This window comes from Pseudophryne corroboree, chromosome 4 (assembly GCF_028390025.1).
Source record: "Pseudophryne corroboree isolate aPseCor3 chromosome 4, aPseCor3.hap2, whole genome shotgun sequence".
Taxonomy (NCBI): domain Eukaryota; kingdom Metazoa; phylum Chordata; class Amphibia; order Anura; family Myobatrachidae; genus Pseudophryne; species Pseudophryne corroboree.
Window position 1 is genome coordinate 204,703,543 of NC_086447.1, and position 27,260 is coordinate 204,730,802.

At 47.4% G+C, this 27,260-nt stretch overlaps 1 protein-coding gene across 1 annotated transcript in view; it reads left to right on the forward strand.

Annotated features, from left to right (window-relative positions):
- FARP2 (FERM, ARH/RhoGEF and pleckstrin domain protein 2) overlaps positions 1–27,260 on the forward strand; it is a 238,283-nt gene that overhangs the window by 87,677 nt on the left and 123,346 nt on the right. Inside the window, exons 4-6 of the mRNA XM_063919260.1 lie at positions 20,675–20,717; positions 22,522–22,600; positions 22,680–22,777. Of these exons, the coding sequence (XP_063775330.1) occupies positions 20,675–20,717; positions 22,522–22,600; positions 22,680–22,777 (220 nt within the window). The remainder of the gene's footprint in view (positions 1–20,674; positions 20,718–22,521; positions 22,601–22,679; positions 22,778–27,260) is intronic.

Sequence of the window (27,260 nt, forward strand, 5' to 3'; positions counted from 1 at the left end):
AGGTTGGATGCACACTAGGGGCTCTCCTGAGCCCTTAGAAAGAAAGTATAGATTTAGGTTTTTATTTTCAGTGAGACCTGCTGGCAACAGGCTCACTGCAGCGAGGGACTAAGGGGAGAAGAAGCGAACTCGCCTGCTTGCAGACGGATTGGGCTTCTTAGGCTACTGGACACCATTAGCTCCAGAGGGATCGACCGCAGGCCCAGTCCTTGGTGTTCGGTCCCGGAGCCGCACCGCCGTCCCCCTTACAGAGCCAGAAGCAAGAAGAGGTCCGGAAAATCAGCGGCAGAAGACATCAGTCTTCACCAAGGTAGCGCACAGCACTGCAGCTGTGCGCCATTGCTCCTCACACACACTTCACACTCCGGTCACTGAGGGTGCAGGGCGCTGGGGGGGGGCGCCCTGAGAAGCAATTATAACACCTTGGCTGGCAAAAATACCACAATATATAGCCCCAGAGGCTATATATGTGGAAAATACCCCTGCCAGAATCCAGAAAAAAGCGGGAGAATAGTCCGCGGAAAAGGGGCGGAGCTATCTCCTGCAGCACACTGGCGCCATTTCTCCTTCACAGATCCGCTGGAAGGAAGCTCCCTGGCTCTCCCCTGCAGTCTACACTACAGAAAAGGGTAAAAAAAGAGAGGGGGGGCACTAAATTTAGGCGCTGTATAAATTATCTAGAAAAAGCAGCTATAGGGGACATAACTCAGTTAGTCCCTGCATTATATAGCGCTCTGGTGTGTGCTGGCATACTCTCACTCTGTCCCCCCAAAGGGCTTTTGTGGGTCCTGTCCTCTGTTGAAGCATTCCTTGTGTGTGTGCGGTGTGTCGGCACGGCTGTGTCGACATGTTTGATGAGGATAATGATGTGGAGACGGAGCAGATGCCTTTAGAAGGGATGTCACCCCCTGCGGGGCAGACACCTGAGTGGTTGAGCTTATGGAAAGAAATGAGTGCACGTATAGACTCCTTACATAAGAAATTTGACGACATGCCAAATGTGGGACAGCCGACTTCTCAGCTCGTGCCTGTCCAGGCGTCGCACAGGTCATCAGGGGCTCTAAAACGCCCGCTACCTCAGACCGCAGACCCAGATGTCGAGACTGATACTGACACCAGTGTCGACGACGATGAGTCTAACCTGATGCCCACTAAGGCCATTCACTGCATGATTGAGGCAATGAAAGAGGTGTTACACATTTCTGATATAAATACAGGTACCACTAAAAAGGGTATTATGTTTGGGGAGAAAAAACTACCCGTAGTTTTTCCCCCATCAGATGAATTAAATGAAGTGTGTGAAGAAGCGTGGGTTTTCCCTGATAAAAAAATTGGTAATTCCTAAGAAGGTACTAATGGCGTACCCTTTCCCGCCAGAGGATAGGTCACGTTGGGCAACACCTCCTAAAATGGATAAAGCGCTCACACGTTTGTCTAAAAAGGTGGCACTACCGTCTCCGGATACGGCCGCCCTCAAGGAACCTGCTGATAGAAAGCAGGAGGCGATCCTGAAGTCTGTATATACACACTCAGGCATTATACTTAGGCCAGCTATTGCGTCAGCTTGGATGTGCAGTGCTGCCGCTGCGTGGTCAGATAAACTGTCAGAAAATATTGACACATTAGACAGAGACACGATCCTGTTAACCATAGACCATATAAAAGACTCAGTCTTATATATGAGAGATGCACAGAGGGAAATCTGCCGACTGGCATCTAAAGTTAGTGCATTGTCCATTTCTGCTAGGAGAGGCTTATGGACTCGCCAGTGGACAGGAGATGCAGATTCTAAAAGGCACATGGAAGTGTTGCCATATAAGGGTGAGGAATTATTTGGGGATGGTCTCTCGGACCTAGTTTCCACAGCAACGTCTGGGAAGTCAGCATTTTTACCCCATGTCCCCTCACAGCCTAAGAAGGCGCCGTTTTATCAGGTTCAGTCCTTTCGGACCCAGTAAAACAGGCGTGGAAAAGGCGGGTCTTTTCTATCCAGAGGCAGAGGTAGGGGGAAAAGGCTGCAACAAACAGCAGGTTCCCAGGAGCAAAAGTCCTCCCCCGCTTCTTCTGCCAAGTCCGCCGCATGACGGTGGGGCTCCACAGGCGGAGCCTGGTACGGTGGGGGGCCGCCTCAAGAATTTCAGCGATCAGTGGGCTCGCTCACAGGTGGATCCCTGGATCCTTCAAATAGTATCTCAGGGGTACAAACTGGAATTCGAGGCGTCTCCACCCCACCGGTTCCTAAAATCTGCCTTGCCGATTGCTCCCTCAGACAGGGAGGCGGTGCTAGCGGCAATTCACAAGCTGTATTCCCAGCAGGTGATAATCAAGGTACCCCTACTTCAACAAGGCCGGGGTTACTATTCCACACTATTTGTGGTACCGAAACCGGACGGTTCGGTGAGACCCATTGTAAATTTGAAATCCTTGAACACATACATAAAAAAATTCAAGTTCAAGATGGAATCGCTCAGGGCGGTTATTGCGAGCCTGGAAGAGGGGGATTACATGGTATCCCTGGACATCAAGGATGCTTACTTGCATGTCCCCATTTACCATCCTCACCAGGAGTACCTCAGATTTGTGGTACAGGATTGCCATTACCAATTCCAGACGCTGCCGTTTGGACTGTCCACGGCACCGAGGGTATTTACCAAGGTTATGGCGGAAATGATGATACTCCTTCGAAAAAAGGGAGTTTTAATTATCCCGTACTTGGACGATCTCCTAATAAAAGCGAGGTCCAAGGAACAGTTGTTGGTGGGAGTAGCACTATCTCAGGAGGTGCTGCACCAGCACGGCTGGATTCTGAATATCCCAAAGTCACAGCTGGTTCCGACGACACGGCTACTGTTCCTGGGTATGATTCTGGATACAGTCCAGAAAAAAGTGTTTCTCCCGGAGGAGAAAGCCAGGGAGTTGTCATCTCTAGTCAGAGACCTCCTGAAGCCAAAACAGGTATCAGTGCATCGCTGCACGCGGGTCCTGGGAAAGATGGTGGCTTCTTACGAAGCAATTCCCTTCGGCAGGTTCCATGCCAGAATCTTTCAGTGGGACCTGTTGGACCAGTGGTCCGGATCGCATCTTCAGATGCATCGCTTAATAACCCTGTCTCCAAGAACCAGGGTGTCTCTACTGTGGTGGCTGCAGAGTGCCCATCTTCTAGAGGGCCGCAGGTTCGGCATACAGGACTGGGTCCTGGTGACCACGGATGCCAGCCTTCGAGGCTGGGGGGCAGTCACACAGGGAAGAAACTTCCAAGGACTATGGTCGAGTCAGGAGACTTCCCTTCACATAAATATTCTGGAACTAAGGGCCATCTACAATGCCCTAAGTCAAGCAAAATCCCTGCTCCTACACCAGCCGGTGCTGATCCAGTCAGACAACATCACGGCAGTCGCCCATGTAAATCGACAGGGCGGCACAAGAAGCAGGATGGCGATGGCAGAAGCCACAAGAATCCTCCGATGGGCGGAGAATCATGTACTAGCACTGTCAGCAGTGTTCATTCCGGGAGTGGACAACTGGGAAGCAGACTTCCTCAGCAGACACGACCTCCACCCGGGAGAGTGGGGACTTCATCCAGAAGTCTTCCAGATGCTGGTAAACCGTTGGGAAAAACCACAGGTGGACATGATGGCGTCCCGCCTCAACAAAAAGTTAAAAAGATATTGCGCCAGGTCAAGGGACCCTCAGGCGGTAGCTGTGGACGCTCTAGTGACACCGTGGGTGTACCAGTCGGTTTATGTGTTCCCTCCTCTGCCTCTCATACCAAAGGTATTGAGAATAATAAGAAAGCGAGGAGTAAACACAATTCTCGTGGTTCCGGATTGTCCAAGACGAGCGTGGTACCCGGAACTTCAAGAGATGCTCTCAGAGGACCCGTGGCCTCTACCGCTCAGACAGGACCTGCTACAGCAGGGGCCCTGTCTGTTCCAAGACTTACCGCGGCTGCGTTTGACGGCATGGCGGTTGAACACCGGATCCTAAAGGAAAAGGGTATTCCGGAAGAAGTCATTCCTACGCTTATTAAGGCCAGGAAATATGTTACGGCAAAGCATTATCACCGCATATGGCGGAAATATGTTGCATGGTGCGAGGCCAAAAAGGCCCCAACAGAGGAATTTCAACTAGGTCGATTTCTGCATTTCCTGCAAGCAGGAGTGAATATGGGCCTAAAACTAGGCTCCATTAAAGTACAGATCTCGGCTCTGTCGATTTTCTTTCAAAAAGAACTAGCTTCAGTACCTGAAGTTCAGACATTTGTGAAAGGAGTGCTGCATATTCAGCCCCCGTTTGTGCCTCCTGTGGCACCTTGGGATCTCAACGTGGTGTTGAGTTTCTTAAAATCACATTGGTTTGAGCCACTAAAAACCGTGGATCTGAAATATCTCACGTGGAAAGTGGTCATGTTATTGGCGTTGGCTTCAGCCAGGCGAGTGTCAGAATTGGCGGCTTTATCATGTAAAAGCCCTTATCTGATTTTCCATATGGATAGGGCAGAATTGAGGACTCGTCCCCAATTTCTCCCTAAGGTGGTGTCAGCGTTTCACCTGAACCAGCCTATTGTGGTGCCTGCGGCTACTAGGGATTTGGAGGACTCCAAGTTGCTAGACGTTGTCAGGGCCCTGAAAATATATGTTTCCAGGACGGCTGGAGTCAGAAAATCTGACTCGCTGTTTATCCTGTATGCACCCAACAAGCTGGGTGCTCCTGCTTCTAAGCAGTCTATTGCTCGCTGGATTTGTAGTACAATTCAGCTTGCACATTCTGTGGCAGGCCTGCCACAGCCAAAATCTGTAAATGCCCATTCCACAAGGAAGGTGGGCTCATCTTGGGCGGCTGCCCGAGGGGTCTCGGCTTTACAACTTTGCCGAGCAGCTACTTGGTCAGGGGCAAACACGTTGGCAAAATTCTACAAATTTGATACCCTGGCTGAGGAGGACCTGGAGTTCTCTCATTCGGTGCTGCAGAGTCATCCGCACTCTCCTGCCCGTTTGGGAGCTTTGGTATAATCCCCATGGTCCTTACGGAGTTCCCAGCATCCACTAGGACGTCAGAGAAAATAAGAATTTACTCACCGGTAATTCTATTTCTCGTAGTCCGTAGTGGATGCTGGGCGCCCATCCCAAGTGCGGATTGTCTGCAATACTTGTAAATAGTTATTGTTAACTAAAGGGTTATTGTTGAGCCATCTGTTGAGAGGCTCAGTTGTTTTCATACTGTCAAACTGGATATAATATCACGAGTTGTACGGTGTGATTGGTGTGGCTGGTAAGAGTCTTACCCGGGATTCTAAATCCTTCCTTATTATGTCAGCTCGTCCGGGCACAGTGTCCTAACTGAGGCTTGGAGGAGGGTCATAGTGGGAGGAGCCAGTGCACACCAGGTAGTCATAAATCTTTCTAGAGTGCCCAGCCTCCTTCGGAGCCCGCTATTCCCCATGGTCCTTACGGAGTTCCCAGCATCCACTACGGACTACGAGAAATAGAATTACCGGTGAGTAAATTCTTATTTCTCTATCGTCCTAGTGGATGCTGGGGTTCCTGAAAGGACCATGGGGGAATAGCGGCTCCGCAGGAGACAGGGCACAAAAAGTAAAGCTTTAGGATCAGGTGGTGTGCACTGGCCCCTCCCCCTATGACCCTCCTCCAAGCCTCAGTTAGATTTTTGTGCCCGGCCGAGAAGGGTGCAATCTAGGTGGCTCTCCTAAAGAGCTGCTTAGAAAAGTTTAGCTTAGGTTTTTTATTTTACAGTGAGTCCTGCTGGCAACAGGATCACTGCAACGAGGGACTTAGGGGAGAAGAAGTGAACTCACCTGCGTGCAGGATGGATTGGCTTCTTTGGCTACTGGACATTAGCTCCAGAGGGACGATCACAGGTACAGCCTGGATGGTCACCGGAGCCTCGCCGCCGGCCCCCTTGCAGATGCTGAAACAAGAAGAAGGTCCAGAATCGGCGGCATGAAGACTCCTCAGTCTTCTTAAGGTAGCGCACAGCACTGCAGCTGTGCGCCATTTCCTCTCAGCACACTTCACACGGCAGTCACTGAGGGTGCAGGGCGCTGGGAGGGGGGCGCCCTGGGAGGCAATGAAAACCTATTTTTGGCTAAAAATACCTCACATATAGCCTCCGGGGGCTATATGGAGATATTTAACCCCTGCCAGAATCCGTTAAGAGCGGGAGACGAGGCCGCCGAAAAAGGGGCGGGGCCTATCTCCTCAGCACACAGCGCCATTTTCCCTCACAGAAAGGCTGGAGGGAAGGCTCCCAGGCTCTCCCCTGCACTGCACTACAGAAACAGGGTTAAAACAGAGAGGGGGGGCACTAATTTGGCGTTAGAAATATATAAAAAAGATGCTATAAGGGAAAACACTTATATAAGGTTGTCCCTATATAATTATAGCGTTTTTGGTGTGTGCTGGCAAACTCTCCCTCTGTCTCTCCAAAGGGCTAGTAGGTCCTGTCCTCTATCAGAGCATTCCCTGTGTGTGTGCTGTGTGTCGGTACGTGTGTGTCGACATGTATGAGGACGATGTTGGTGAGGAGGCGGAGCAATTGCCTGTAATGGTGATGTCACTCTCTAGGGAGTCGACACAGGAATGGATGGCTTATTTAGGGAATTACGTGATAATGTCAACACGCGCCAAGGTCGGTTGACGACATGAGACGGCCGACAAATAATTAGTACCGGTCCAGACGTCTCAAAAACACCATCAGGGGTTTTAAAACGCCCGTTTACTTTAGTCGGTCGACACAGACACAGACAGGGACACTGAATCCAGTGTCGACGGTGAATAAACAAACGTATTCCTTATTAGGGCCACACGTTAAGGGCAATGAAGGAGGTGTTACATATTTCTGATACTACAAGTACCACAAAAGAGGGTATTATGTGGGATGTGAAAAAACTACCGTAGTTTTTCCTGAATCAGATAAATTAAATGAAGTGTGTGATGATGCGTGGGTTCCCCCCGATAGAAAATATGGGCGGTATACCCTTTCCCGCCAGAAGTTAGGGCGCGTTGGGAAACACCCCTTAGGGTGGATAAGGCGCTCACACGCTTATCAGAACAAGTGGCGGTACCGTCTATAGATAGGGCCGTCCTCAAGGAGCCAGCTGACAGGAGGCTGGAAAAATATCATAAAAAGTATATACACACATACTGGTGTTATACTGCGACCAGCGATCGCCTCAGCCTGGATGTGCAGAGCTGGGGTGGCTTGGTCGGATTCCCTGACTAAAAATATTGATACCCTTGACAGGGACAGTATTTTATTGACTATAGAGCATTTAAAGGATGCATTTCTATATATGCGAGATGCACAGAGGGATATTTGCACTCTGGCATCAAGAGTAAGTGCGATGTCCATATCTGCCAGAAGATGTTTATGGACACGACAGTGGTCAGGTGATGCAGATTCCAAACGGCACAAAGGTGTATTGCCATATAAAGGAAGAGGAGTTATTTGGGGTCGGTCCATCGGACCTGGTGGCCACGGCAACTGCTGGAAAATCCACCGTTTTTACCCTAAGTCACATCTCTGCAGAAAAAGACACCGTCTTTTCAGCTTCAGTCCTTTCGTCCCTATAAGAGTCATATCTGCCCAGGGATAGAGGAAAGGGAAGAAGACTGCAGCAGGCAGCCCATTCCCAGGAACAGAAGCGTTCCACCGCTTCTGACAAGCTCTCAGCATGACGCTGAGACCGTACAGGACCCCTGGATCCTACAAGTAGTATCCCAGGGGTACAGATTGGAATGTCGAGACGTTTCCCCTGCGCAGGCTCCTGAAGTCTGCTTTACCAAGGTCTCCCTCCGACAAGGAGGCAGTATGGGAAACAATTCACGAGCTGTATTCCCAGCAGGTGATAATTAAATTACTCCTCCTACAACAAGAAAAGGGGTATTATTCCACACTATATTGTGGTACTGAAGCCAGAAGGCTAGGTGAGACCTATTCTAAATCTAAAAAAATTTGAACACTTACAAAGGTTCAAATCAAGATGGAGTCACTCAGAGCAGTGATAACGAACCGGGAAGAAGGGGACTATCTGGTGTCCCGAGACATCAGGGATGCTTACCTCCATGTCCCAAATTTGCCCTTATCACTAAGGGTACCTCAGGTTCGTGGTACAGAACTGTCACTATCAGTTTCAGACGCTGCCGTTTGGATTGTCCACGGCACCCCGGGTCTTTACCAAGGTAATGGCCGAAATGATGGTTCTTCTTCGAAGAAAAGGCGTCTTAATTATCCCTTACTTGGACGATCTCCTGATAAGGGCAAAGTCCAGGGAACAGTTGGAGGTCGGAGTAGCACTATCTCGGATACTGTTACAACAGCAGGGGTGGATTCTAAATATTCCAAAATCGCAGCTGATCCCGACAACAAGTCTCCTGTGCTTAGGGATGATTCTGGACACAGTCCAGAAAAAGGTGTTTCTCCCGGAAGAGAAAGCCAGGGAGTTATCCGAGCTAGTCAGGAACCTCCTAAAATCAGTGCATCATTGCACAAGGGCCATGGTAAAAAAATGGTGACTTCCTTCGAAGCAATTCCAGTCGGCAGATTTCATGCAAGAACTTTTCAGTGGGATCTGCTGGACAAATGGTCCGGATCGCATCTTCAGATGCATCAGCGGATAACCCTATATCCAAGGACAAGGGTGTCTCTCCTGTGGTGGTTACAGAGTGCTCATCTTCTAGAGGGCCGCAGATTCGGCATTCAGTTTTGGATGTTGGTGACCACGGAGGCCAGCCCGAGAGGCTGGGGAGCAGTCACACAAGGAAAAAATTTCCAGGGAGTGTGATCAAGTCTGGAGACTTTTCTCCACATAAATATAGCTAAGGGTAAATTTATAATGCTCTAAGCTTAGCAAGACCTCTGCTTCAAGGTCAGCCGGTATTGATCCAGTGGGATAAAACATCACGGCAGTCGCCCACGTAAATAGACAGGGCGGCACAAGAAGCAGGAGGGCAGTGGCAAAAACTGCAAGGACTTTTCGCTGGGCGGAAAATCATGTGATAGCACTGTCAGCAGTGTTTCATTCCGGGAATGGAAACTGGGAAGCAGACTTCCTCAGTAGGCACGACCTCCACCCGGCAGAGTGGGAACTTCATGGGGAAGTTTTCCACATAATTGTAACCCGTTGGGAATTACCAAAGGTGGACATGATGGCGTCCCGTCTGAACAAAAAACGGGACAGGTATTGCGCCAGGTTAAGAGACCCTCAGGCAATAGCTGTGGACGTTCTGTTAACACCGTGGGTGTACCAGTCGGTGTATGTGTTCCATCCTCTGCTTTTCATACCTAAGGTACTGAGAATTATAAGACGTAGAGGAGTAAGAACTATACTCATGGCTCCGGATTGGCCAAGAAGGACTTGGTACCCGGAACTTCAAGAGATGCTCACAGAGGACTTATGGCCTCTGCCGCTAAGAAGGGACTTGTTTCAGCAAGTACCATGTCTGTTCCAAGACTTACCGCAGCTGCGTTTGACGGCATGGCGGTGGAACGCCGGATCCTAAGGGAAAAGGCATTCAGGAAGAGGTCATTCCTACCCTGGTCAAAGCCAGAAAGGAGGTGACCGCACAACATTATCACCACATGTGGCGAAAATATGTTGCGTGGTGTGAGGCCAGGAAGGCCCCACGAAGAAATTTCAACTCGGTCGATTCCTGCATTTCCTGCAAACAGGAGTGTCTATGGGCCTCAAATTGGGGTCCATTAAGGTTCAAATTTCGGCCCTGTCGATTTTTCTTCCAGAAAGAATTGGCTTCAGTTCCTGAAGTCCAGAAGTTTGTCAAGGGAGTATTGCATATACAACCCCCTTTTGTGCCTCCAGTGGCACTGTGGGATCTCAACGTAGTTCTGGGATTCCTCAAAACACATTGGTTTAAAACCAGTCAAATCTGTGGATTTGAAGCATCTCACATGAAAAGTGAACATGCTCTTGGACCTGGCCTGGACCAGGCGAGTGTCAAATTGGTGTTTTTTTTCTCAAAAAAGCCCATATCTGTTTGTCCATTCGGACAGGGCAGAGCTGCGGACTCGTCCCCAGTTCTCTCCCTAAGGTGGTGTCAGTGTTTCACCTGAACCAGCTTATTGTGGTGTCTTGCGCCTACTAGGGACTTGGAGGACTCCAAGTTGCTAGATGTGGTCAGGGCCCTGAAAATATAGGTTCCAGGACGGCTGGAGTCAGGAAAACTGACTTGCTGTTATCCTGTATGCACCCAACAAACTGGGTGCTCTTGCTTTTAAGCAGACTTTTGCTAGTTGGATGTGTAATACAATTCAGCTTGCACATTCTGTGGCAGGCCTGCCACAGCCAAAATATGTAAATGCCCATTCCACAAGGAAGTTGGGCTCATCTTGGGCGGCTGCCCGAGGGGTCTCGGCTTTACAACTTTGCCGAGCGGCTATTTAGTCAGGGGCAAAAACGTTTGTAAAATCCTACAAATTTGATACCCTGGCTAAGGAGGACCTGGAGTTCTCTCATTCGGTGCTGCAGAGTCATCCGCACTCTCCCGCCCGTTTGGGAGCTTTGGTATAATCCCCATGGTCCTTTCAGGAACCCCAGCATCCACTAGGACGATAGAGAAAATAAGAATTTACTTACCGATAATTCTATTTCTCGGAGTCCGTAGTGGATGCTGGGCGCCCATCCCAAGTGCGGATTATCTGCATTACTTGTACATAGTTACAAAAATCGGGTTATTATTGTTGTGAGCCATCTTTTCAGAGGCTCCGCTGTTATCATACTGTTAACTGGGTTCAGATCACAGGTTGTACAGTGTGATTGGTGTGGCTGGTATGAGTCTTACCCGGGATTCATAAATCCTTCCTTATTGTGTACGCTCGTCCGGGCACAGTATCCTAACTGAGGCTTGGAGGAGGGTCATAGGGGGAGGAGCCAGTGCACACCACCTGATCCTAAAGCTTTACTTTTTGTGCCCTGTCTCCTGCGGAGCCGCTATTCCCCCATGGTCCTTTCAGGAACCCCAGCATCCACTACGGACTCCGAGAAATAGAATTATCGGTAAGTAAATTCTTATTTTTTAACCCATTCCCACCCCTTCCCACTGAAAAGCTCTCTATTAGTCAGTTAAAAAAAAAAAAATCTTTTAAAAAATATATAAATAATACTTGTGTCTCCTAATAGACAAACCAAGTACATAATACCTTCTAATATAAATAGATATGCTATTAGCAATAAAAAAAACACCAAAAAAACATGTTTTTTAAATTTTTTATTAGATTCCGCCAGCAAAGTGAGGCGGAATGAAATTGACGAAATTACTGTTGAAAAGCACTGTTGTCGAATCGACATTCTTCAATTGAATATACTTTTGTCGAAAAGCCGCATTTTTACCACTGCAGACATGTCGAATTTTAAAAATGTCGAATTGCAAAAAGTCGATTCTGAAACATCCGTTTTTTTGTCGAAAAGTACTGTATTGCATTGTCGAATCCAATTCGACATGTTTTTTTTGTCGAAAATGCCCCGTTTTTCGACTTTTGCGGCAATTCGACCGCAATTGCATATACCCCTATGAGCGGGATGTAGTAAGGGAAAAATGCAGTAAAACCCCCGTTTTCGGGGGGTTTACAGCATTTTCAAATGTACTAAGACCCCATCTTATTATGTTGCTGTAACTTTCTTAGTTGCTTTTTCTCTACAAACATGAGATGGTTTTAAATTAAAGTGAAAATAAAAATTGCATTCAATCCCCTGTCTTCAATGGATTGTATACTTATAGGTTAATGTAATGGTGCCCATACACTTGTGCGATGCCCCGCGATGCGACATCGCCAGGCAGTTCGAACTGCCAAAGTGATTACCATGCAGGCAAGTAAATTTTGGCTAGGTCGCTGGAAAAGAAAAGGCATCCCCTTGCTTGAATGAGTTCGCTAAAATCGCCCATAGCCAAAATCGCTGGAAAAGTTAGTCAAAATCTCTGGTAAAGTTAGTCAAAATCTCCTACAGCCAGTTCAAGGGAAATCGCTCAGTCAAAATCTCTCCGTGTGTATGCACCTTATGGTGGAATGCTCAATAGGCAGGTACAAATTGTATACGGTCATATTTTACTGTTGTTGCAGAATTCTCCTTTTTACTAATATTGCAATAATATCCCTTAGAAATGTTTGTGATACATATAATTTACAAACAATAAATGGCCCGTTGCTGTAATGAAAATGTCATCAGACTGTGTGTGTTTATTTACACAAGATTACACTGAACAACATTAGGTGTAGTCTGAGATATCACCTCATGTATATCACGTTTATAAATTGGAACATTTTAAATATCATCTGTACTCCTAGGTAACCTAATATATTAAGTGACTGTAGTAGCTCAAAGATAATTGCAACATTTGTTGCTGAACATTACATATGCTGACAAAATGGTAATAATGTCTTTTTAGCATTATTATATTGGTTACAAGAAGATAGACTCCCAATTAATAAAGTAGAGCACTGTGGAGTGAATTAAATTTACCATATGATTTTTTTATTGACTTCCTATTAAGGATAATAGCTCTAATTATATTAGAAACCATAGATTGTGGTACTATTACCAATATGATACACTGTGTTATACTGTAAATGGATACAATGAGTAGATAGCAGCTATTGGAAATTAATACTCACCTTAGAACTTATTTACTGGTGCACGTTTCACCTTATTTTACACTGGTTTTAATAATTTGTTAGGTGTTACTAATAAATATTATGTTTTAATTATACTAGATCCCTGGAGGGTTCTTATTTTAATAATATTGTTACATTGGATTTATAGTGCTCTATATAGGAATACAGTGTCTTGTTTTTATATCTTTCATTTTATTTCTGGGTGCACTTCCCCCTTCGAATAGAAACTTATTATGGATATGATTTACAAGGATAGAACTATTCATTTTAAGTATGTGCGGTTGTATACCAAATTATGTCCAGTCCCATACTTACAATAAGACTTTTATACGCACATAGGCATTAAAAGTCACCTGTTGAAGAGTAGATAGTTTTTACTGGCTTCAGGGGGTAACTGACACATGTTCAAATAATTGTCGTAGCACTGCACTGCAGCATGGTGTGCTGTATGTCTTACCTAGCAACACTGTGCTGCAGCATTGTGTGTTATATATTTTACCTATCAGCACTGCACAGCAGCATGTTGTGCTATGTACCTCACCTACCAACACCGCTGTAGCATGGTGTGCAATCTACCTTGTCTAGCAACACTAGGCTTTCACATGGTGTGCTATGTACCTTACCTAGCAACACTGCCCAGCAGCATGGTGTGCTGTACACCTTACCTAGCAACACTGCCCAGCAGCATTGTGTGCTGTACACCTTACCTAGCAACACTGCCCAGCAGCATGGTGTGCTGTACACCTTACGTAGCAACACTGCCCAGCAGCATGGTGTGCTGTACACCTTACCTAGCAACACTGCGCTGCAGCATGGTGTGCTGTACACCTTACCTAGCAACACTGCCCAGCAGCATGGTGTGCTGTACACCTTACCTAGCAACACTGCCCAGCAGCATTGTGTGCTGTACACCTTACCTAGCAACACTGCCAAGCAGCATGGTGTGCTGTACACCTTACCTAGCAACACTGCCCAGCAGCATTGTGTGCTGTACACCTTACCTAGCAACACTGCCAAGCAGCATGGTGTGCTGTACACCTTACCTAGCAACACTGCCCAGCAGCATGGTGTGCTGTACACCTTACCTAGCAACACTGCCCAGCAGCATGGTGTGCTGTACACCTTACCTAGCAACACTGCCCAGCAGCATGGTGTGCTGTACACCTTACCTAGCAACACTGCCCAGCAGCATGGTGTGCTGTACACCTTACCTAGCAACACTGCCCAGCAGCATGGTGTGCTGTACACCTTACCTAGCAACACTGCCCAGCAGCATGGTGTGCTGTACACCTTACCTAGCAACACTGCCCAGCAGCATGGTGTGCTGTACACCTTACCTAGCAACACTGCCCAGCAGCATGGTGTGCTGTACACCTTACCTAGCAACACTGCCCAGCAGCATGGTGTGCTGTACACCTTACCTAGCAACACTGCGCTGCAGCATGGTGTGCTGTGTACCTTACCTAGGCATATACCATTACAAAGCCCAATTTGAAATCTTGTGAGCGCTGCAAGCAACCTGAGCACATGAAACCAACACTTACAAAGTACTTGCACACATTTTCTCTATCGTCCTAAGTGGATGCTGGGGTTCCTGAAAGGACCATGGGGAATAGCGGCTCCGCAGGAGACAGGGCACAAAAAAGTAAAGCTTTACTAGGTCAGGTGGTGTGCACTGGCTCCTCCCCCTATGACCCTCCTCCAGACTCCAGTTAGATTTTGTGCCCGAACGAGAAGGGTGCAATCTAGGTGGCTCTCCTAAAGAGCTGCTTAGAGAAAGTTTAGTTTAGGTTTTTTTCTTTACAGTGAGTCCTGCTGGCAACAGGATCACTGCAACGTGGGACTTAGGGGGAAAGTAGTAAACTCACCTGCATGCAGAGTGGATTTGCTGCTTGGCTACTGGACACCATTAGCTCCAGAGGGATCGAACACAGGCCCAGCCGTGGAGTCCGGTCCCGGAGCCGCGCCGCCGACCCCCTTGCAGATGCTGAAGCATGAAGAGGTCCGGAAACCGGCGGCTGAAGACTCCTCAGTCTTCATAAGGTAGCGCACAGCACTGCAGCTGTGCGCCATTTTCCTCTCAGCACACTTCACTGGGCAGTCACTGAGGGTGCAGAGCGCTGGGGGGGGGCGCTCTGAGAGGCAAATATAAACCTTATACAAGGCTAAAAATACCTCACATATAGCCCATAGGGGCTATATGGAGATATTTAACCCCTGCCTGACTGGAAAAATAGCGGGAGAAGAACCCGCCGAAAAAGGGGCGGGGCCTATCTCCTCAGCACACGGCGCCATTTTCTGTCACAGCTCCGCTGTTCAGAACGGCTCCCAGGTCTCTCCCCTGCACTGCACTACAGAAACAGGGTAAAACAGAGAGGGGGGGCACATTAATGGCTATATATATATATATTAAAGCAGCTATAAGGGAGCACTTAATATAAGGATATCCCTTGTATATATAGCGCTTTGTGGTGTGTGCTGGCAGACTCTCCCTCTGTCTCCCCAAAAGGGCTAGTGGGTCCTGTCTTCATTAGAGCATTCCCTGTGAGTTTGCGGTGTGTGTCGGTACGTGGTGTCGACATGTATGAGGACGATATTGGTGTGGAGGCGGAGCAATTGCCAAATATGCAGATGTCACCCCCCAGGGGGTCGACACCAGAATGGATGCCTTTATTTGTGGAATTACGTGATGGTTTATCTTCCCTTAAACAGTCAGTTGAGGACATGAGGCGGCCGGACAATCAATTAATGCCTGTCCAGGCGCCTCAAACACCGTCAGGGGCTGTAAAACGCCCTTTGCCTCAGTCGGTCGACACAGACCCAGACACGGGCACTGATTCCAGTGACGACGGTAGAAATTCAAACGTATTTTCCAGTAGGGCCACACGTTATATGATTTTGGCAATGAAGGAGACGTTACATTTAGCTGATACTACAGATACCGTAAAACAGGGTATTATGTATGGTGTGAAAAAACTACAAACAGTTTTTCCTGAATCAGAAGAATTAAATGACGTGTGTGATGAAGCGTGGGTTGCTCCTGATAAAAAGTTGATAATTTCAAAAAAGTTATTGGCATTATACCCTTTCCCGCCAGAGGTTAGGGCGCGCTGGGAAACACCCCCTAAGGTGGACAAGGCGCTCACACGCTTATCCAAACAAGTGGCGTTACCCTCTCCTGAGACGGCCGCACTTAAGGATCCATCAGATAGAAAGATGGAAGTTATTCAAAAGAATATATACACACATGCAGGTGTTATACTACGACCAGCTATAGCAACTGCCTGGATGTGCAGTGCTGGAGTAGTTTGGTCAGAATCCCTGATTGAAAATATTGATACCCTAGATAGGGACAATGTTTTACTGTCGTTAGAACAAATAAAGGATGCATTTATCTATATGCGTGATGCACAGAGGGATATTTGCACACTGGCATCTCGGGTGAGTGCTATGTCCATTTCAGCCAGAAGAGCCTTATGGACACGACAGTGGACAGGCGATGCGGATTCAAAACGTCACATGGAGGTTTTGCCGTATAAAGGGGAGGAGTTATTTGGAGTTGGTCTATCAGACTTGGTGGCCACGGCTACTGCCGGGAAATCCACTTTTTTACCTCAAGTCACTCCCCAACAGAGAAAGGCACCGACCTTTCAACCGCAGCCTTTTCGCTCCTACAAAAATAAGAGAGCAAAGGGCTTGTCGTACCTGCCACGAGGCAGAGGAAGAGGGAAGAGACACCAACAGGCAGCTCCTTCCCAGGAACAGAAGCCCTCCCCGGCTCCTGCAAAAACCTCAGCATGACGCTGGGGCCTCTCAAGCGGACTCGGGGACAGTGGGGGGCCGTCTCAAAAATTACAGCGCGCAGTGGGCTCACTCGCAGGTAGACCCCTGGATCCTGCAGATAATATCTCAGGGGTACAGGTTGGAATTAGAGACGGATCCTCCTCATCGTTTCCTGAAGTCTGCCTTACCAACCGTCTCTTCCGAAAGGGAGAGGGTGTTGGAAGCCATTCACAAGCTGTACGCTCAGCAGGTGATAGTCAAAGTACCCCTATTACAACAAGGAAAGGGGTATTATTCCACTCTATTTGTGGTACCGAAGCCGGATGGCTCGGTAAGGCCTATTCTAAATCTGAAGTCCTTGAACCTCTACATAAAAAAGTTCAAGTTCAAGATGGAGTCACTCAGAGCAGTGATAGCGAACCTGGAAGAAGGGGACTTTATGGTATCCTTGGACATCAAGGATGCGTATCTACACGTTCCGATTTACCCCGCACACCAGGGGTACCTCAGGTTCATTGTTCAAAACTGTCACTATCGGTTTCAGACGCTGCCGTTCGGATTGTCCACGGCGCCTCGGGTCTTTACCAAGGTAATGGCCGAGATGATGATTCTTCTTCGAAGAAAAGGCGTATTAGTTATCCCATACTTGGACGATCTCCTAATAAGGGCAAGGTCCAGAGAACAGCTGGAGACAGCTTTAGCACTATCTCAAGAGGTGCTAAGACAACACGGGTGGATTCTGAATACTCCAAAATCCCATTTAATCCCGACAACTCGTCTGCTGTTCCTAGGAATGATTCTGGACACGGTTCAGAAAAAGGTTTTCCTTCCAGAGGAAAAAGCCAAGGAGTTATCCGATCTGGTCAGGAACCTCCTAAGACCAGGAAAAGTGTCAGTACATCAATGCACAAGAGTCCTGGGAAAAATGGTGGCTTCTTACGAAGCAATTCCATTCGGCAGATTCCATGCACAAATGGTCAGGGTCGCATCTGCAGATGCACCTGCGAATAACCCTGTCACCAAAGACAAGGGTGTCACTTCTGTGGTGGTTGCAGAAGGCTCACCTATTAGAAGGCCGCAGATTCGGCATTCAGGATTGGATCCTGGTGACCACGGACGCCAGCCTGAGAGGCTGGGGAGCAGTCACACAAGGAAGAAACTTCCAGGGAGTGTGGTCGAGCCTGGAAAAGTCTCTTCACATAAACATTCTGGAACTAAGAGCAATCTACAATGCTCTAAGCCAGGCGGAACTTCTCCTGCAAGGAAAGCCGGTGTTGATTCAGTCGGACAACATCACGGCGGTCGCCCATGTAAACAGGCAGGGCGGCACAAGAAGCAGGAGTGCAATGGCAGAAGCTGCCAAGATTCTTCGCTGGGCGGAGAATCACGTGATAGCACTGTCAGCAGTGTTCATCCCGGGCGTGGACAACTGGGAAGCAGACTTCCTCAGCAGACACGATCTTCATCCGGGAGAGTGGGGTCTACATCCAGAAGTCTTCAACATGTTAATAGACCGTTGGGAAAGACCAATTGTAGACATGATGGCGTCTCGCCTCAACAAGAAACTGGACAAATATTGCGCCAGGTCAAGAGATCCACAGGCAATAGCTGTGGACGCACTGGTAACTCCTTGGGTGTACCAGTCAGTGTATGTGTTTCCTCCTCTGCCGCTCATACCAAAGGTATTGAAGATCATACGGCAAAGAAGAGTAAGAACAATACTAGTGGTTCCGGATTGGCCGAGAAGGACTTGGTATCCGGAACTTCAAGAGATGCTCACGGACGAACCGTGGCCTCTACCTCTGAGAAGGGACCTGCTACAGCAGGGTCCCTGTCTTTTTCAAGACTTACCGCGGCTGCGTTTGACGGCATGGCGGTTGAACGCCAGATCCTAAAAGGGAAAGGCATTCCAGAAGAAGTCATTCCTACCTTGATTAAGGCACGGAAGGAAGTCACCGTGAAACATTATCACCGCATTTGGCGAAAATATGTAGCGTGGTGCGAGGATCGGAGGGTTCCGACGGAGGAATTCCAACTGGGTCGTTTCCTACATTTCCTGCAATCAGGATTATCTATGGGTCTCAAATTGGGATCCATTAAGGTTCAAATTTCGGCCCTGTCAATATTCTTCCAAAAAGAATTGGCCTCTGTCCCTGAGGTCCAGACTTTTGTCAAGGGAGTACTGCATATACAGCCTCCTGTGGTGCCTCCGGTGGCACCGTGGGATCTAAATGTAGTTTTAGATTTCCTCAAATCCCATTGGTTTGAACCATTGAAAAAGGTGGATTTGAAATATCTCACATTGAAAGTGACTATGTTACTAGCCCTGGCCTCTGCCAGGAGAGTATCTGAATTGGCGGCTTTATCTTATAAAAGTCCTTATCTAATCTTCCATTCGGATAGGGCAGAACTGCGGACTCGTCCGCATTTTCTCCCTAAAGTGGTATCAGCATTTCATCTGAACCAACCTATTGTGGTGCCTGCGGCCACTAGCGACTTGGAGGACTCCAAGTTGTTGGACGTTGTCAGAGCCTTAAAAATATACATTGCAAGGACGGCTGGAGTCAGAAAATCTGACTCGCTGTTTATATTGTATGCACCCAACAAGTTGGGCGCACCTGCTTCTAAGCAGTCGATTGCTCGTTGGATTTGTAACACAATTCAACTTGCACATTCTGTGGCAGGCCTGCCACAGCCTAAAACTGTAAAAGCCCACTCCACAAGGAAGGTGGGCTCATCTTGGGCGGCTGCCCGAGGGGTCTCGGCATTACAACTCTGCCGAGCAGCTACGTGGTCGGGGGAGAACACGTTTGTAAAATTTTACAAATTTGATACCCTGGCAAAGGAGGACCTGGAGTTCTCTCATTCGGTGCTGCAGAGTCATCCGCACTCTCCCGCCCGTTTGGGAGCTTTGGTATAATCCCCATGGTCCTTTCAGGAACCCCAGCATCCACTTAGGACGATAGAGAAAATAAGAATTTACTTACCGATAATTCTATTTCTCGGAGTCCGTAGTGGATGCTGGGCGCCCATCCCAAGTGCGGATTATCTGCAATACTTGTACATAGTTATTGTTAACTAATTCGGGTTATTGTTAAGGAGCCATCTTTAAGAGGCCCTTTCTGTTGTCATACTGTTAACTGGGTTTAGATCACAAGTTGTACGGTGTGATTGGTGTGGCTGGTATGAGTCTTACCCGGGATTCAAAATGCCTCCCTTATTGTGTATGCTCGTCCGGGCACAGTACCTAACTGGAGTCTGGAGGAGGGTCATAGGGGGAGGAGCCAGTGCACACCACCTGACCTAGTAAAGCTTTACTTTTTTGTGCCCTGTCTCCTGCGGAGCCGCTATTCCCCATGGTCCTTTCAGGAACCCCAGCATCCACTACGGACTCCGAGAAATAGAATTATCGGTAAGTAAATTCTTATTTTCTAGTATGTCCCTGTTTGCCTGCTCTGTTACCCCCACTGTTTGGCAGTGCAGAGCACTCTGGCACCTTACAAATCAGCAATAATACTGATTATCAATCAGGCAGATTGGCTTTTATTGCACGGATATGGGTTGTGGGATTTTTTTTCACTATTGTTTGGATTTCATAAGAAGGCTTAGATCTGTCAGACATTCAGTAATGACAGTCGTTTATGTGCTGAGATCTGCAGTGATATGGGGCCTGATTCAGCGCTGTACGCACAATGCCGATGCTGCACTGCCAGACCACACACACTGTCCCCAAACTCTGGCATGATTGGTGTGTCACCCCCATTGACTGAGCATGCAGCTTTACTGGTATAAGCAGCGTGAATATACCGGCCATCCTGAGTAACCTGGGGTGTCACGCAGATGATCCCATGCTGTGTTCTCGGATGCAGCAGCAGACCACAGAAGCTGGTAGGAAGCCTCTATGTACACAAGACGCTGCCTGCAGCATTAGCATGATTTGGCAGTAGTGGCTATAGCGCACAACACTGAATCAGGCCCATAGTGTCATTTCACATTCACATTTCAAAATACAAGCACATGTTTTAGCTAAGTGTTCCAATGTTCCTTCATATATCTGAGCTGTTTGTCTAATTTCACTGTTGTTATTTATGGAAGTGATTATTGCGCTGGTGTATGGAATATGTCCATAAAGAGTAGTATTAGAAGTATCTGACAGATCCACCCATAATATTATGGTTTTAATTATTGCAATATAGCTGGTGAATGCCCATAAAAAGTAAACTCTCCGATCTTTTCCTATTTTTAGGTGTGGTTGGAGCCGCTGAAATTTGTGTGCAAGCAGCTGCGCAGTAAGTCCCGCAGTTATTGTGCTGGGAGGGGATGCATAGGAATGACTGTTCAAACTACGCACTAAACCTTAGGCATCATTTTGATGGACATATGCTAATGATATTTGCTGGTAACTGAAATCTAGAGAAGATTGTCATAGAGTTGTACTGTATATGTAGTTGTAGGCTGTGGCCTGCTTTAGCGTTAAAAGTAAAATTGCAACTTTTGCATACACACAAAAATGTGTTCACACACTTGCATCCCTGTGGCTGTATGTAGAGTTACATGTATGTTAAGAGACACGCAACTTTATTGTATAGAAATGTGGCCTATAGCAACTCGGGAACTTGCAGCAGCCACCCCCTAGAAGGTGTATATTAAAGATAACGCACATCTGAGATAGACCTCTCTCTGCTGCACTGAAGTCACATGTGAACGCCCCTGTCCAGCCTAACCAAACACAAGCGGGCACAATTATGCCATTGACTGTAAGTGCGAGCAGGAGCAGTGTGACACTTTGGAGTCCAGTTTTTACTTGGTGTAAATAAGCTTGTGTCCAACTCTAAATCAGGTCCACAGGGTGAGTTTACTGTATAAATACAGTAATATTAAGATTGTTACCAGCTCCCTTGTTTCTGTAGTATCTGGAACTGCCATGATGGGGGTCATTCAGGTGCGTTTTTTCTTCCTACTCCTGTTGCAATGATTTGCTGTATGCAGCTGCGATTATATGCTAATATGAGCAGAAGCTAACGCCTGCAAAAGAAAAAAACATTTTTGGGGACATTTGCGTACGGCGCTGCATGAATGCATAAACATTGCTTACATTGTCACACATCGGGGCGCCTTGCAGAGCCGGAGTACTTCTGTAGAAGCGCAGGCTGAGCTGAACTCCCGGGACGCACAGGCATCTCCAGTAGCAAGTGTGATCGCAGCTGCTAATGTTTGCACGGGTAGAAAACGCTGTCTGAACGGCCATGACACGCCTGTGATGCCTGACCATTCCCCGTTACCACCCCCAAATGCTAACTTCCTGTCACTCCCTTTTGCGACTAAAATCTGGCTGCGACCACACTCGCGACTCTCTCACTGTGCATGCACACTGTGGCTCAGATGCTTGTGCAGTGTGAAAATCGATCAATATGCATACAATTTCCACTTTGCACCCACACCTGAATGACCCCCGATATGCAACATAAATTAATGTTTGTAGTCTTAAATTTGCTTTTTGGGCCCCATATTATGCAATCTGTGATTTGCTAATCCTAATTCTTCTCATGAGACAAAAAATCATGATCATAGGCTTATTTTATATGTGTACAGTATATTTGTATGTATATACAGAAACGACGTACACACCGGTTTTGCACACCTACACTCTCCCGATGATAAATAACAGTGAGAGCGTATCACGAGAGAGCTCAAAGGAAAATACGCTGCAGCTAGAGTAGCCTCTTGTGTGGCTTATCTGAAATGGCCGCCACTGGTGAAATGGGGGTTTCCGGTCAAGAGGATCTGCCTCTAGTACCCCCCTTCAGTTGTTTGAGAAAGATGCAAGCAAATACACTTTTTACCTCATTGACACACATGTTTACAGCTTATTTTTAGGTTTTCTTTTTAACTTGAATATTGCGTGTTCTAGTTTTCTATATTCTGTTTATTTTTAGCTTTGTATTCCTAATTTTAATTAAATGGAAGAATGACGCTTTATTTTCCCCCAGATAGACCGTGTGAATTAATCACGCGTTCAGTGACAGACAGCTTAGTGTTTGTACAGATAGATGTACAGTCAGTGGTGCGTGGTAACTTTCTATATATTTCCAGAACCGAAAAATGCCAAGTTACGTCTGGCTGTAAAGTTTTTCCCCCCTGATCCGGGTCAGCTGCAGGAGGAATACACAAGGTCAGAGCATGTGATGTGTACAGTGGTACAGCCGACCTGTCACATGATCATGCAGTAATCTGTGTCCTTCTGGTTTTAGGTATCTTTTTGCTATGCAGATAAAGAGGGACCTGGCAGAGGAGAGGTTAATATGCAGTGATAACACAACGGCGCTGCTGATCTCTCTGCTGTTACAGTGTGAGTGTTCTACTTGTATTTCATGGTCATTTCTCATAAGCGAGGTCACACATAGAACTGTTCCTGGAACAGAGTTGTTTTTCCTCATTAAAATGGGATTTAGTCATTTGGTCGACATGCATTGGGTCGACATGGCCACTAGGTCGACATGCGTTTTTTTATCTTTTTTTTTTTTTTATCTTTTTCATACTTTTACGATCCATGTGGACTACGATTGGGAATAGTAACCTATGCCGAGCGGAGCGAGGCACCTTGCCCAAAGCATGGCGAGCGAAGCACGGTGCACTAATTGGGGTTCCCCGCCACTTTACGTAGAAAACTACACCCAAAAAAGTAAATAAAACTCACGTCGACCTAATGCATGTCGACTAATAGTGGTCGACCTAATGACCCATACTCCTTAAAACTCTTAAAATGTATTTTTCTAATTACAAACTCTGCATGCAGCTTAATTATTCTTTTATTTGATCATTCTTATTGAGGCATTGCATGTTGAATATGTATAACATTGCATACTATGTCAGGACCTCCAACAAAATGATGACCAAAGATTAACACAGCAAGAAAGACAAAACAGGCTTAGATACAGCCAGTCCTATAAAGAAGAGTACTTGAAGGCGTTCCGCTACACCGCACAGCTCCATCTGCCTGCATGGAGAGGAAGTAACTGGAGATGGTTTCAGTACCTCCATGTAAAGAATATAGGGAGTTCTACCATGTATTCCTTATCTGTCCTTATTGCAACAAGCAATTCCTCTCCATATACTTGAAGCGTCCACTCACCAGCCCTAACTCATCACCAGCAGAGTGTCTGGCTGGGGCCATGCACGTTCTGGCAATCACCACTTCAGCATACAGCTGCTTATACTATGATAGAGCTGTACATCAAAGAGACTTGTAGCCATGTTCTCCAAACACATTGACAAACTATGATCCAGAAGGCCAATGAAGGGGTACTCCCAGTGGAGAGGCCACTCTCACCGTTGAATGGATGTGTGTGGCATCTAAATAGTAGATGCTGGGAGCATCTCTGCAACCGATGAGCAATGGGTGTGTGATGTCCTGATCTCCCCTCCCAGATGTTCAGAAGTATGATTCAGGGCCTACTGTTTATGCCAGATTCTGACCTTACTATCTGCATGTCACAGAAGAAATCAAGATTTTACAGACCAGACAACTTAAACTGTCCAGTGTTGGAGAACCTGTGACCTCTGTAGTCCAGTTTCCTGTACTTTGCTGACAGTAGTGGACCTCTGTGTGGCTGGAGCCCATCTACTTCAAGGTTCAACTTGCTGTGAGTTCAGAGTCACACTCGTATACCACTGTGGACCAGCGTGGTTTTTGTCCTGTGATCTCACTCATAAACATGGAGTTTTCTCTGACGTCCTAGTGGATGCTGGGACTCCGTAAGGACCATGGGGATATAGCGGCTCCGCAGGAGACAGGGCACAATAATAAAAGCTTTAGGATCAGGTGGTGTGCACTGGCTCCTCCCCCTATGACCCTCCTCCAAGCCTCAGTTAGATTTTTGTGCCCGACGAGAAGGGTGCAATCTAGGTGGCTCTCCTGAGCTGCTTAGAATAAAAGTTTAAGTTAGGTTTTTTATTTTCAGTGAGTCCTGCTGGCAACAGGCTCACTGCTACGAGGGACTTAGGGGAGAGAAGTAAACTCACCTGCGTGCAGGATGGATTTGCTTCTTAGGCTACTGGACACCATTAGCTCCAGAGGGATCGAACACAGGCCCAGCCATGGAGTCCGGTCCCGGAGCCGTGCCGCCGACCCCCCTTGCAGATGCCGAAGTTGAAGAGGTCCAGAGGTCCAGAAACAGGCGGCAGAAGACTTTCAGTCTTCATAAGGTAGCGCACAGCACTGCAGCTGTGCGCCATTGTTGTCAGCACACTTCACCAACAGTCACCAACTGTCACTGAGGGTGCAGGGCGCTGGGGGGGGCGCCCTGGGCAGCAATGTATAATACCTTTTTATGGCTAAAATACATCACATATAGCCCTTGAGGCTATATGGATGTATTTAACCCCTGCCAGATCTCACAAACTCCGGGAGAAGAGCCCGCCGAAAAGGGGGCGGGGCCTATTCTCCTCAGCACACGGCGCCATTTTCCTGCTCAGCTCTGCTGTGAGGAAGGCTCCCAGGCTCTCCCCTGCACTGCACTACAGAAACAGGGCTAAAACAGAGAGGGGGGGCACTTATTTGGCGATATGATTACATATATAAAAATGCTATAAGGGAAAACACTTGTATAAGGGGTTGTCCCTGTATAATTATAGCGTTTTTGGTGTGTGCTGGCAAACTCTCCCTCTGTCTCCCCAAAGGGCTAGTGGGGTCCTGTCCTCTATCAGAGCATTCCCTGTGTGTGTGCTGTGTGTCGGTACGTGTGTGTCGACATGTAGGAGGACGATGTTGGTGAGGAGGCGGAGCAAATTGCCTGTATTGGTGATGTCACTCTCTAGGGAGTCGACACTGGAATGGATGGCTTATTTAGGAATTACGTGATAATGTCAACACGCTGCAAGGTCGGTTGACGACATGAGACGGCCGGCAAACAAATTAGTACCTGTCCAGGCGTCTCAGACACCGTCAGGGGCTTGTAAAAACGCCCATTTACCTCAGTCGGTCGACACAGACACAGACACGGACACTGACTCCAGTGTCGACGGTGAAGAAACAAACGTATTTTCCTTTAGGGCCACACGTTACATGTTAAGGGCAATGAAGGAGGTGTTACATATTTCTGATACTACAATTACCACAAATAAGGGTATTATGTAGGGTGTGAATAAACTACTTGTAGTTTTTCCTGAATCAGATAAATTAAATGAAGTGTGTGATGATACGTGGGTTTCCTCCGATAGAAAATTATTGGCGGTATACCTTTTCCCGCCAGAAGTTAGGGCGAGTTGGGAAACACACCTTAGGGTGGATAAGGCGCTCACACGCTTATAAAAACAAGTGGCGTTACCGTCTCCAGATACGGCAGCCCTCAAGGAGCCAGCTGAAAAATATCCTAAAAGTATATACACACATACTGGTGTTATACTACGACAAGCAATCGCCTCAGTCTGGATGTGCAGCGCTGAGGGGGCTTGGTCGGATTTCCTGACTGAAAATATTGATACCCTTGACAGGGACAAGATTTTATTTACTATAGAGCATTTTAAGGATGCATTTCTATATATGCGAGATGCGCAGAGGGATATTTGCATTCTGGCATCAAGAGTAAATGTGATGTCCATATCTGCCAGACGAAGACACGACAGTGGTCAGGTGATGCAGATTCCAGACGGCACATGGAAGTATTGCCGTATAAAGGGGCGGTCCATCGGACCTGGTGGCCATGGCAACAGCTGAAAAATCCACCTTTTGTTACCCCAAGTCACATCTCAGCAGAAAAGGACACAGTCTTTTCAGTCTCAGTCCTTTCGTTCCCATAAGGGCAGGCGGGCAAAAGGGCCAGTCATATCTGCCCAGGGTAGAGGAAAGGGAAGAAGACTGCAGCAGGCAGCCCATTCCCAGGAACAGAAGCCCTCCACAGCTTCTGCCAAGTCCGCAGCATGACGCTGGGGCCGTACAAGCGGACTCAGGTGCGGTAGGGGGTCATCTCAAGAGTTTCAGCACGCAGTGGGCTCACTCACAAGTGGACTCCTGGATCCTACACGTAGTATCCCAGGTGTACATTGGAAATTCGAGACGTCTCCCCCTCACAAGTTCCTGAAGTCTGCTTTACCAACGTCTCCCTCCGACAGGGAGGCAGTATTGGAAACAATTCACAGGCTGTATTCCCAGCAGGTGATAATCAAAGTACCCCTTCTACAACAAGGGAAGGGGTATTATTCCACACTATATTGTGGTACTGAAGCCAGACGGCTCGGTGAGATCTGAAATATTTGAACACTTACATACAAGCGTTCAAATCAAGATGGAGTCACTCAGAGCAGTGATAGCGAACCAGGAAGAAGGGGACGATATGGTGTCACTGGATATCAGGGACGCTTACCTACATGTCCAAATTTGCCCTTCTCACCAAGGGTACCTCAGGTTCGTGGTACAGAACTGTCACTATCAGTTCAGACGCTGCCGTTTGGATTGTCCACGGCACCCCGGGTCTTTACCAAGGTAATGGCCGAAATGATGATTCTTCTTAAAAGAAATATGGACGCTTTCCTGATAAGGGCAAGGTCCAGAGAACAGTTGGAGGTCGGAGTAGCACTATCTTAAGTAGTTCTACGACAGCACGAGTGGATTCTAAATATTCCAAAATCGCAGTTTTTTCCGACGACACGTCTACTGTTCCTAGGGATGATTCTGGACACAGTCCAGAAAAGGATGTTTTCTCCCGGAGAAGAAAGCCAGGGAGTTATCCGAGCTAGTCAGGAACCTCCTAAAACCAGGAAAAGTATCAGTGCATCATTGCACAAGGATCCTGTGAAAAGTGGTGGTTTCTTACAAAGCGATCCCATTCGGTAGA